The sequence below is a fragment of the Eptatretus burgeri genome, chromosome 4 (genome assembly GCF_056783735.1).
Source record: "Eptatretus burgeri isolate ZD-2024b chromosome 4, Ebu_testis_v1, whole genome shotgun sequence".
Classification (NCBI taxonomy): Eukaryota; Metazoa; Chordata; class Myxini; order Myxiniformes; family Myxinidae; genus Eptatretus; species Eptatretus burgeri.
In genome coordinates, this window is record NC_140964.1 from 77,651,054 (window position 1) to 77,664,620 (window position 13,567).

The 13,567-nt window shown below is 37.9% G+C and overlaps 1 protein-coding gene across 1 annotated transcript in view; it reads right to left on the reverse strand.

The window, feature by feature from the left end:
• Window positions 1-2,051: 2,051 nt before the first annotated feature.
• Window positions 2,052-13,567, reverse strand: part of LOC147028428 (matrix metalloproteinase-17-like) — a 26,464-nt gene continuing 14,948 nt past the window's right edge. Inside the window, exons 4-10 of the mRNA XM_085878828.1 lie at window positions 10,826-11,106; window positions 10,489-10,671; window positions 10,278-10,350; window positions 4,603-4,685; window positions 4,147-4,299; window positions 3,137-3,394; window positions 2,052-3,035 (exon numbers count right to left, since the gene is read on the reverse strand). Coding sequence (XP_085734954.1) covers window positions 2,809-3,035; window positions 3,137-3,394; window positions 4,147-4,299; window positions 4,603-4,685; window positions 10,278-10,350; window positions 10,489-10,671; window positions 10,826-11,106 — 1,258 coding nt within the window. The 3' untranslated portion in view covers window positions 2,052-2,808. The remainder of the gene's footprint in view (window positions 3,036-3,136; window positions 3,395-4,146; window positions 4,300-4,602; window positions 4,686-10,277; window positions 10,351-10,488; window positions 10,672-10,825; window positions 11,107-13,567) is intronic.

Sequence of the window (13,567 nt, forward strand, 5' to 3'; positions counted from 1 at the left end):
CAAGTACAGGACTTCACCTTCATTTTTAATGGGAATTCTCAAACAGTCAGTCTTGACAGTCTCAAGGCTGCCCACACAGATCATGATTCGAATACAACTCATCCCACTGCTGCCGCAGAACAAACTCCAGCTACATCAACTCCTACTGTTGTTGTGAGCCTTCACACAAAAGCACCGAGTTCAGCCCCATCGGAATCTGCATCAACCGCTTTGACACCCACCGCCAATGGCATCAGATGTGTGGAAAACTCGTTCCGGCAGACATGTCCGTTGGCCGAAGAGATTTGTGCAGGCATTCAATTAGGGTTGACGTCTACATCATTATTGATCCTCTCTCTTTGGTCATCAATCAGTTGAGCTGGGAGGGGGGGGTTCGTGTAGTGACTAATTTTTAGATCCTCGTGGAGGATCTCGAAGTCTTACTCACATTGTTGTTCTTGTGAACTTTTTTGTTTCACAGCCTACAGTTTTCATCGAAACTTCCTGAAACTTGGCGTATATATGTAAAAATACCCTGCGCAGACAGTAACCATCTCCGATTTTGGAAATTCTTCCGAGAAAAAAAGTTATGACGTCAAAATATCTTCGCTAATGGAAATCGCCTAAAAAATTATCTCCGAAACTAGGCAAGCTGTTTGAATTTTGTTTGCGGGAATCAAGCCGGGCATTAGCACAGATAATTTATCCAAACCTGATACATCACAATGACGTCATATTCGTTTTTATGACGTCATCTTTAAGAGGACGAGGATCTTAGCTCATTCGAGCTTGTTCTTTGCGTTTTTGCTAATTTTTGTAATAAAGCAAACATGTGAGCACTAGCAGCTACTCAGTGGAGTCGTTCCAGAGAGCCAAGAGACGTAGAGGACACTGCAAGGTTCATTTCATGGTAGCTCATCATCACAACCCGTTAGAAGCTTGTTCGCGTTTCCTTACAACCCTTTTCTTATTCACGAGTCACTCAACACGTCAATATGTAACAGTGACTTTTGTTCTTTGTCAGAAAGACAATTGAGCGAAGTGGATTTCTTTTGTTTGGTTGGGCGACCACAATGACAACGAAAGAGTCTCCTCTTCTGCTTGCCATTTTTGAGGCCGTGGTGGCTTGGCACCAAGAGACCGTTCTTCTTCACCAACCGCTGGAAAGACGACCGAAGGACGCACCATCATCGACCGGACTTCATTTGAAATGCGTCATTGCATTTTGAATGTGAGTGAGATATGTTTTATTCTGGTTTAAACACCATCAGCACAACCAGCACACCAAAAGGAATTATCACAGTACATCTAAGATGGCGGCGTCCGCACACGTCACACAATGTGTGACGTCATTGTAAAGGCATCAATTTCTTATCCCGCCCCTTTGTGAATGGTGAGTCGAATGAATGGATGGATTGTTATCCATAGCCGAACATGGCTGTTCACATGTGCCATGCGAACAACCCGCTGATGTGAATTTGTTTTGTTGTGTGGGAGCTGCTGAACCAAACAACCACACTGAGATAGCAAGCGGGGTATCCTGGTGTGTCAAGAAGTGTAAAAAGACCACTAACAGTCCAGGTAGGAATTTGTAATTTATTCAGGGTGCCGATGAGAACTCACCTACTCTTCGAGAAAATCATTGTGGGGCCTTTAACATCCACCAACTAATGTTACCAGATAGCTCCCGGGGCTTGATGTTCATCCAAGGGATAGCGCACACATATAGATACCCTGCAAGTGAAACACTAAAATGGTAGCTTACAGCTGGGTCAGGATTCGAACCCAGGCTAGACAACTCAGCAACTCCGAGGAAGGATACTTACCTCTTGGATATCCTGCCAACTGACTAAAACATAAATCCATGACACATATGAGGAAGTCCCTTAGCTGTGTGGTCTCCAGACTGTCTGACAGTTTCTCCCACGATTCCCTGACGCCGGTTGAAAGGGAAAGAAGTTGTGTTTTAACTGAACTCTTTGAAAAGGCAAAAATTATTTGACCCTGCCTTGTACATGAAGAATTCACTCCAAAGATCTGTTTCAATCTCAAAATCATGAATGAAAACACCGTTAAGAAGAAATACTTTATTATTATGAATCAAACCAGTGTATAAATAGCAAATATTCCACAACAAAACTAGTTGAAATTGGTCAGCAGTTAAACCCCTCCCCCCCCCCCCCAAAAAAAAAACTACCTAAAATGAATCTCATTAATAAATGTGTTCTTCAACACAAGATCATTTATGAAAAATTAAAATTAATCTCATTAATAAATGTGTTCTTCAACACAAGATCATTTATGAAAAATTAAAATTAATCTCATTAATAAATGTGTTCTTGAACACAAGATCATTTATGAAAAATTAAAATTAATCTCATTAATAAATGCGTTCTTGAACACAAGATCGTTTATGGCATTGAGATGGCAGTAAGTCTCCACTTTCAGGCTTCATGAGCTGGTGTAAAGAGGGGGGTTTTAAAAGACCTTAATTGGTTATATTTATACAGAGTGGATGATCAGGAAATACAAAGAGCAAACAAACAAAGGGCAGATCCAGCAAACAAATGAACAGAAGATCCAGCAATCCGATGGATGCACGACCATGTTCTCAGTTCAAAAGACTCGTCCTTATCTCATTCAAAACAAGGTGTTCAAACAATTGTTTTAGTGGCAGAAGCTCCATGTTCAGAAGGTGAAAGACAAATGAAAACGAGCACAAGATTTGGGGATACAAAATAAATATGTACGAATCGAGCTCTGCCACCCTCTGGTCCAATTTTGGAGGTGTCATCCCAACAAGGAACTTCACGTTTGTCATTTTACTACTTAAACAAACCACCTGTTGAGGAGTACAGGAAGAACACTGGCTACGAGGGACGCGAAGACCAACGAAAAGGGTGCGGGAGAGAGTCCATGTCCTTTATTCCTGAAATGTTCTCCACCTGGGCACTGAAGCCACGATATCCCAATGTTCTTGGGGTAATGCGGAGCAACCTCAACATTTTTATTGATTATCTTCCAGTATTGTTGACCGAAGAAGAAATAGCTCGCATCTGGGAAATAGACAATGCAGGTTTGGGTGCACATTCTGATCTAAAAAAATAACATTAAATGAATCTGTAGCATGCAATTAAAGAAAAGAGCTTTGACATACCATCATTGATGTTGACGGTGCCCTTCACGTTCGGGGGGACGCCACCCCAGCGCGAGATGGGTTGTGGGTAACCGGACATGAGCTGACGTCTCACCATGTCGTAGCGCCAATATTTGGAATCATGAAACAAATACACCACACCATTATGCTTCCACTCCAGGACGCCAGTGATCCCTTCTGATGGGAGGCCGAGGTAGGTGATCGGTTGAGGGTATCCACGGTCTGCTTGGTTGGCAGTAAACTGCCAGAATTGTTTACCTAAGCAGGGACACATTGAGAAGCCTCACTGGGGATACTTTCATGAGGAAGTATTTCTCAGAGACATCTAAATTACAGTGGTCTGGTTAAAAGGAAAGCTCCTGGAGACGAGTTCACCGAAATAGCACAAAATAAATAAATAATCGGCGAGTCAGATTATATGCCCCACAGCAGGTTCAGGTGCCAACCCTGAGGAGGGGTCACGCTCCCAAGGAAGATTTAAATCTTTAAGTGGTCCACGGGCTGGCAGGATAGCCTCGAGCCTGAGACATACAAACCCTCATGTCAAAGCTGTCTTTAGTCTGTGCTTGAATCCAGACCCAGCTATAAACTGCCATCCTGGTGTTTCATTGTCAGGGTGATTCATCAATGTGCGTGCCATTCCTGGGCATTAAACGGGTGACCTGTGTGCCCGCATTCATTGGTGGATGTAGAAGACCCCATGGTGTCCTTCGGGAAGAGGAGACGAGCCATCGCCGGCACCCTGAAAAAAATTCCAAATTCCTGCCCTAACCAGCAGAGGGCATTGGTTGCATCAGCGGCACAGCCCCGACCTAAGTTAATGATGCTACCCCGCAGCCTTGTGCTACATACGAATGAAGTGGTGCATGCACCACACCCCCATTCTCCCCTCCACAGAGACACACTACGTTCCAATTCCCCATTAAATGTAAACTTGTTGGCTTGTCAGATCAAAGTTCAAGGCAATAATAGTAAAAGAACGACTGCTGGAGTGATGAGTAAAGATGTACCTGAGATTATGATGATTTTTTGATCGATGGATCGTTCAAACATGGCGTCGATACGTGCCAGATCTTTGGGAATACCTATCCAGAAGCTGTGAATGGGCATTGCTTCCTCGTTCTCGAGTTTATGTCCTCGCATCACACGCCAGAAATATCCTCCTGCCGTGCAAAACCTCAAATTCAGTTCACGCCATTGAGTGTCAGCTCCACTCCATTTGTTAAACAAGGAAACAAATCTGTGAAACATCACAATGCACTCTTTGTAAGTTGTTAACTTGTTCAGTTTTCATTGCCAAAAAAGGTTGATGATGGGATTATAAACAATTCCATTACATTAGCAGTCTCTGCCTGCGTTCCCAAAGTTTAAATATGATAACATATGTAACATCCTCCTGTTAGGAATCTCTTTGAAGAACCGCCATTTTTATTCATTCCACCTTGCATTCCTGCTGCTGAGATTACCTTTGAAAAAGAATATTTCACCACGGATCTCTGCTACAGCATCAAAGCTTGTTGTACAGCGATCTGGGGTACGTGGATTTGGACTACAGGGAAGACAATGGAGAAGAGACAATATAAAAGGTCTCCTATGAAAACAAACCAAACAAACCAAACAAACCAAGGTAGCGGGTCCCCTACATAAAAAGTCCAATATTTTGGAAGACAAAGTTCACAGCAAAGAGACAAAACCCACAGAAATGTCCTTTGGAAAGCTCACCATGATTACCCCATCTTACACATCCTGAAACAATTTACTTAATCACAATGATGAAACTGCGGTAAACTTTTGTTACTCTTTCTAAACACAGGAATACGCATGCAGGCAGAGATAAGACTCCTCTCCCCATCAACCACACTTCCAATCCCAGTCCCAGTCCCACCTTCCCATTTCCAGCTCTGGCCTGGAAAGCTCATATGCCTCTTGGTCTTCCATATATAAGTTGAGATTTTGTTGACAAAAAACAGCCAGCTTAAGTGCGAAGGTTTAAATATATTCTCAAGATCAGTGTGCATTTTGTCGATATGTGGAGTAAATAAGAAAATGAAAAGTAAATCATATCAACAAGCTTAATGAAAGTTGTAGTTTTATGTACGATTCCTCAAAACCTCAATCATTTCTCCAAATGACCTCCAAAACAACTGGCTTGAAGTTGCAGGTCAATTGTGAACTGTCGCTACGTTCAGAGTTCCATGAGCCAATGGTAAGATGGCTTTGTTAGACAGAAACTGATGGTAAGATGGCATCATTAGAAAGGAACCAATGGTAGGATGGCTTTGTTAGATCGGAACTGATGGTAAGATGGCATCGTAAGATAGGAATCATGGTCGGATCGCTTTTTAAGACAGGAACTGATAGTAAGATGGCTTTGTTAGATAGGAAACAATGGTAAGATGGCTTTGCTAGACAGGAACTGATAGTAAGATGGCTTTGTTAGATAGGAAACAATGGTAAGATGGCTTTGCTAGACAGGAACTGATGGTAAGATGGCATCGTTAGATAGGAATCATGGTCGGATAGCTTTTTAAGACAGGAATTGAGAGTAAGATGGTATTGTTAGATAGGAACCAATGGGAATATGGCTTTGTTTTCCAGGAACTGATGGTAAGATGGCTTTGGTTCCTATTCATTGATGGTTGGATGGCATCCTTACATAGGAATCAATGGTGGGATGGCTTCTTTAGAAATAAACTGATATCAACTAGGAAGATGGCTTTGTTATCGAGCAAGCAGTCAGAAAGTGAAAAGAATCATGAATCATGCAAACTGGAATTGAGAACAGCGAATATAACAATTGTGAAGAAACAACGGCAGGTATGTATTGACTTGTTTCATTTATGGGATCACAATCTCCAAGGTATGCAATGGGACGGATTTAGACGTGGCACAACCTTCTAAGCTGAGTATTCAAATAATTTCGGAAGCAACTAAAGATTCAAATCATTTAGTAAGAACATGAGTATTAAAATCATTTGGTAAGAACATGAGTATTCAAATCATTTGGTAAGCACCTGTGTATTTAAATCATTTGGAAAGAACATGAGTATTCAAATCATTTGGTGAGAACCTGAGTATTAAAATCATTTGGTAAGAACATGAGTCTTCAAATCATTTGGTAAGCACCTGTGCATTAAAATAATTTGGTGAGAACCTGAGTATTAAAATAATTTGGTGAGAACCTGAGTATTAAAATCATTTGGTAAGAACATGAGTATTAAAATCATTTGGTAAGAACCTGTGCATTAAAATAATTTGGTGAGAACCTGAGTATTAAAATAATTTGGTATGAACATGAGTATTAAAATCATTTGGTAAGAACCTGTGTATTAAAATAATTTGGTAAGAACATGAGTATTAAAATAATTTGGTGAGAACCTGAGTATTAAAATAATTTGGTGAGAACCTGAGTATTAAAATAATTTGGTAAGAACATGAGTATTAAAATCATTTGGTAAGAACCTGTGTATTAAAATAATTTGGTGAGAACCTGAGTATTAAAATCATTTGGTAAGAACATGAGTATTAAAATCATTTGGTAAGAACCTGTGTATTAAAATAATTTGGTAAGAACATGAGTATTAAAATCATTTAGTAAGAACATGAGTATTAAAATCATTTAGTAAGAACCTGAGTATTAAAATAATTTGGTAAGAACATGAGTATTAAAATCATTTAGTAAGAACATGAGTATTAAAATCATTTAGTAAGAACATGAGTATTAAAATAATTTGGTAAGAACATGAGTATTAAAATAATTTGGTGAGAACCTGAGTATTAAAATCATTTGGTAAGAACATGAGTATTAAAATCATTTAGTAAGAACCTGTGTATTAAAATAATTTGGTAAGAACATGAGTATTAAAATCATTTAGTAAGAACATGAGTATTAAAATCATTTAGTAAGAACCTGAGTATTAAAATAATTTGGTAAGAACATGAGTATTAAAATCATTTAGTAAGAACATGAGTATTAAAATCATTTAGTAAGAACATGAGTATTAAAATCATTTAGTAAGAACATGAGTATTAAAATCATTTAGTAAGAACATGAGTATTCAAATCATTTAGTAAGAACATGAGTATTAAAATCATTTGGTAAGAACATGAGTATTCAAATCATTTAGTAAGAACATGAGTATTAAAATCATTTAGTAAGAACATGAGTATTAAAATCATTTAGTAAGAACATGAGTATTAAAATCATTTAGTAAGAACATGTGTATTAAAATCATTTAGTAAGAACATGAGTATTCAAATCATTTAGTAAGAACATGAGTATTAAAATCATTTGGTAAGAACATGAGTATTCAAATCATTTAGTAAGAACATGAGTATTAAAATCATTTAGTAAGAACATGAGTATTAAAATCATTTAGTAAGAACATGAGTATTAAAATAATTTGGTAAGAACATGAGTATTAAAATAATTTGGTGAGAACCTGAGTATTAAAATAATTTGGTGAGAACCTGAGTATTAAAATAATTTGGTAAGAACATGAGTATTAAAATCATTTGGTAAGAACCTGTGTATTAAAATAATTTGGTGAGAACCTGAGTATTAAAATCATTTGGTAAGAACATGAGTATTAAAATCATTTGGTAAGAACCTGTGTATTAAAATAATTTGGTAAGAACATGAGTATTAAAATCATTTAGTAAGAACATGAGTATTAAAATCATTTAGTAAGAACCTGAGTATTAAAATAATTTGGTAAGAACATGAGTATTAAAATCATTTAGTAAGAACATGAGTATTAAAATCATTTAGTAAGAACATGAGTATTAAAATAATTTGGTAAGAACATGAGTATTAAAATAATTTGGTGAGAACCTGAGTATTAAAATCATTTGGTAAGAACATGAGTATTAAAATCATTTAGTAAGAACCTGTGTATTAAAATAATTTGGTAAGAACATGAGTATTAAAATCATTTAGTAAGAACATGAGTATTAAAATCATTTAGTAAGAACCTGAGTATTAAAATAATTTGGTAAGAACATGAGTATTAAAATCATTTAGTAAGAACATGAGTATTAAAATCATTTAGTAAGAACATGAGTATTAAAATCATTTAGTAAGAACATGAGTATTAAAATCATTTAGTAAGAACATGAGTATTCAAATCATTTAGTAAGAACATGAGTATTAAAATCATTTGGTAAGAACATGAGTATTCAAATCATTTAGTAAGAAAATGAGTATTAAAATCATTTAGTAAGAACATGAGTATTAAAATCATTTAGTAAGAACATGAGTATTAAAATCATTTAGTAAGAACATGAGTATTAAAATCATTTAGTAAGAACATGAGTATTCAAATCATTTAGTAAGAACATGAGTATTAAAATCATTTGGTAAGAACATGAGTATTCAAATCATTTAGTAAGAACATGAGTATTAAAATCATTTAGTAAGAACATGAGTATTAAAATCATTTAGTAAGAACATGAGTATTAAAATCATTTAGTAAGAACATGAGTATTCAAATCATTTAGTAAGAACATGAGTATTAAAATCATTTGGTAAGAACATGAGTATTCAAATCATTTAGTAAGAAAATGAGTATTAAAATCATTTAGTAAGAACATGAGTATTAAAATCATTTAGTAAGAACATGAGTATTAAAATCATTTAGTAAGAACATGAGTATTAAAATCATTTAGTAAGAACATGAGTATTCAAATCATTTAGTAAGAACATGAGTATTAAAATCATTTGGTAAGAACATGAGTATTCAAATCATTTAGTAAGAACATGAGTATTAAAATCATTTAGTAAGAACATGAGTATTAAAATCATTTAGTAAGAACATGAGTATTAAAATCATTTAGTAAGAACATGAGTATTAAAATCATTTAGTAAGAACATGAGTATTCAAATCATTTAGTAAGAACATGAGTATTCAAATCATTTAGTAAGAACATGAGTATTAAAATCATTTAGTAAGAACATGAGTATTCAAATCATTTAGTAAGAACATGAGTATTAAAATCATTTGGTAAGAACCTGAGTCTTCAAATCATTTGGTAAGCACCTGTGTATTTAAATCATTTGGAAAGAACATGAGTATTCAAATAATTTGGTGAGAACCTGAGTATTAAAATCATTTGGTAAGCACCTGTGTATTTAAATCATTTGGAAAGAACATGAGTATTCAAATAATTTGGTGAGAACCTGAGTATTAAAATCATTTGGTAAGAACATGAGTCTTCAAATCATTTGGTAAGCACCTGTGCATTAAAATAATTTGGTGAGAACCTGAGTATTAAAATAATTTGGTGAGAACCTGAGTATTAAAATCATTTGGTAAGAACATGAGTATTAAAATCATTTGGTAAGAACATGAGTATTAAAATCATTTGGTAAGAACATGAGTATTAAAATCATTTGGTAAGAACATGAGTATTAAAATCATTTGGTAAGAACATGAGTATTAAAATCATTTGGTAAGAACATGAGTATTAAAATCATTTGGTAAAAACCTGTGTATTAAAATCATTTGGTGAGAACCTGAGTCTTCAAATCATTTGGTAAGCACCTGTTTATTTAAATCATTTGGTAAGCACCTGTGCATTAAAATCATTTGGTAAGCACCTGTGCATTAAAATCATTTGGTAAGCACCTGTACATTAAAATAATTTGGTAAGCACCTGTGTATTCAAACAATTTGGTAAACACCTGTGTATTCCAATCATTTGGTAAGCACCTGTGTATTCCAATCATTTGGAAAACACCTGTGTATTCAAATCATTTGGTAAACACCTGTGTATTCCAATCATTTGGTAAGCACCTGTGTATTCCAATCATTTGGAAAACACCTGTGTAGTCAAATCATTTGGTAAACACCTGAGTTCCTAAGGTGTGTGTGCAATGCTGAAGAAAGGTGGACGGAGGAGGGAAGGCAGAGGAGTTGGGGGAAGGAAGAAGGAAGGGGTTGACCCGTTGGTTTTCCCATCTGAACTCCTGGATCACGATGCTCAGGACCCAAGTTCAAATCCCAAGTATCATTTCCACTCGTGATACCGTGAAAAAAGAATAGAAATGCCACAACAGTTGATTCATTTTTATAGAATTGTGTCCACTGGGTTAATGGGAGCACCGAGTGCATCGTGCTGGAATAACACAAAGGTCACTCACTGCTTCGGTGGCCTGGGCAGGGGGACATATGGTGGCTTGTGGGGTTTTTGTGGTTTACTCGTATGCTTCTTTCCTGCAAACAGCAATGACGTCAACAATGACTGTAGAAAATTCATCAAAGGGAGCGGGATACAAACGGGGAAGAAGACAGAGGAGAACAAAGGAGAAAAAGAATGCACCAAGTGAATGGGGCTGCAAAGGCCCATTGTACCGTATAGTCGCTGGATGCCTCTGACATCATCTTCTGGCAAATTGAACTTTCCTGGAGGACCAACGGCACCACTATAATATGGCTGCATGATGGCACTAGGTGAGGATGAGTGTGCAAGGCCGAGTGCGTGGCCAAACTCATGCACAGCCACTGCAAACAGGTCGGTGCCTCTTGTCCTGGAGTCTGCAAGGAAAGGAATGAATGAAGGCCGATTGAGATCCGTGAACCCTGCGACAACGAGTTCCATTTCCCAACAAGCACAACTGGTATAAATGCTAGACAAGGTGAAAAGAGAGAAAGAACTACAAAGGACCAGGAAGTGGAAGAGCATGAATACCTGGATATTCTTTCCACTCTTCATCATTATCGAAGTGAGTATCTCCGGCTAGGGATGACCCGGGAAAGAAAGCATGTGCCAGCGTTCCACCGATCCCATCAAATGGGTACGCGTCCATGTGGTAGCGATTTGTAAAGTCCACCACAATGTCGGCGTTTTGGTGATGAGACACTTCGTGAAACACCAAATGCGTTACGGCCTCCCAAGATGAAAAGGCCTGCAGCAGGATTTGCTTGACGTTAGCCCGTGCGATGTGGGATGCTGGAGGAAAGCTCTGAACCCTGTGAAGATGTTTGTAAGGATGAGGAGAGCCATTTCAGTCATGTGGGAGTGGGAAGATAATTGCTCAACAGCATTTGGTACAAACATCAACTATCCGATGCCTGGCTTTAGTGTCTTAGATAGTAGAAAAATCGTGCAAATGATGATGCAAGCATCAAATTTGGCATTTCTGTTCTGCAGGGCTTTCTGATCAAATCTGCCCGATTGGCCATTTGAAAATCCAATTTTGAAAAATTTGAATTTTCAAATGGCCAATCAGGCACATTTGATTAGAATCCTCTGGAGAACAAATGTGCCAAATTTGATGCTTGTATCATCATTTGCACGATTCCTCTCAAAAATTGCTGTTATCTGCTCCACTACTTGCTGAAAAACTGATTTGTGGGAGCACCTTAAATTGCTCATCCTCCTGATAAGACAAGCCTTCAATATCGTGACCTCTTAGAACTTCATATAACTGTGAAAAAAAATTTGCTTACAGAACTGTGTAAAACTTTGGGTTATTCCAATGATATTCATCCGTTCGGGTGAATTCATCGAATTATGTCAATGATAACAGTCATATGTGTTTCTTGTTGTAAATTAACAGCCTTTATAGATGTGCGTGAAACAAACTGCTGAATTAAATAACAAGAACAGTCACTTTATAGGATCGGTCAATACTTTGTGTGTCCACCCTTTGCCCTTTTGAGTGCCATCAATGTTTTAGCCATGTTTCCTGTATTCGACTGAAACACTCTTACAGGGATATTGTGCCAAATATCCTGGAGTACTACATTCCGCAGTCCTTAAGGTTAGCTGTGTTCCTCTAGACTACTAGAGTTGAGTTCTCTGTTTACAGGTAATCCCATATGGCCTCGATGGGACTCATGTCTGGAATCTGGGGAGGCCATTCCAGCGCTTGCAGCACACCAGCTGTAACCTCGTTCTCAAAATAGTCATGTACCACCCCGGTTTACATCAGGGATGTGTTCCTCATGCCACCACTTCAGGTATTATATTTTGCTTTTTACCTATGACATCACTCTTTTTTTGATTAATGACTTGCATTCACGAACAAATCCATAATAAATAAATACAAGAAAACAAGAACCAGACATCTACACGAATGTTTGTGTGTGTGTGTGTGTGTGTCTCCTCCATAACTCCAAAACCATAAAACCTAGCAGCTTGAAACTTTGCATGCATACGAAGAAAACTCCAAGGAAGTGAATGAGTGAAAATTGGATGTTTGGGTTAATTAAAACACACCTTTTGAAGATAATTATTTAATTATATCCTTTATCAGGCGATCCTCGGTCACCTCACTCTCTGGGGTCTTAAGGCATCTCCTGGGTATCTCAGACTCCACACTGGCATCTCCTTCAGACCCCTCACTGGCATCTCCTTCAGACCCCTCACTGGCATCTCCTTCAGACCCCTCAGTGGCATCTCCTTCAGACCCCTCAGTGGCATCTCCTTCAGACCCCTCAGTGGCATCTCCTTCAGACCCTCACTGGCATCTCCTTCAGACTCCTCACTGGCACCTCCTTCAGACCCCTCACTGGCATCTCCTTCAGCCCCCTCACTGGCATCTCCTTTTGACTCCTCATTGGCATCTCCTTCAGACCCCTCACTAGCGTATCCTTCAGACCCCTCACTAGCGTATCCTTCAGACCCCTCACTGGCATCTCCTTCAGACCCCTCACTGGCATCTCCTTCAGACCCCTCACTGGCATATCCTTCAGACCCCTCACTGGCATCTCCTTCAGACCCCTCACTGGCATATCCTTCAGACCCCTCACTGGCATCTCCTTCAGACCCTCACTGGCATCTCCTTCAGACTCCTCACTGGGGTCTGAAGCTGCCATATTTTTGGCCTGCTCAACAATGCCTTGACTTGAATGCTTTGACAACAATGCCTCAACAATGCCGAACAGGCTACAAAGATTTCTCAACAAAAAGTTTTTTTTTCTTCACTTTCCTCACTCATATTATCGAATGCCTGTTCATCATTGCTTCTAATTGTTGTGTCCATCGCTTTTGTAAGTACTATAGTTTTCAAATTAATAGCTTGGGAGTAATTTCATACATTGTATGATATGATTTTTCATTATCTACTCTCACGGACTAATTAAAGTATAATATCGAAATATTATTTGGGTTTTTAGGATCGGATATCGTCCGGATTCAATTAGTGTCGAAATCTCTTGTGAAATCTGATAATTTAAGGAAATAACGAGTCTGATAACTAAGCCGATGTACCTATTTACTTTAAGCAAGCAAGGCTGTGTTCCCTCCTTCTCCATAGAGACGCAAGAAAATGTTTAATTCCCAAAGCATTAAACTAATATTTTTCTACTGTTTGGAGAATTATATTGAGTTAACAAAATATTTAGGAATGTAACAAAATTAACCAGCTTCGTTGAGCTAAAATGCGAAATGATTTAATGCATTCACTGCTCGACCTCGTGCCCTGTC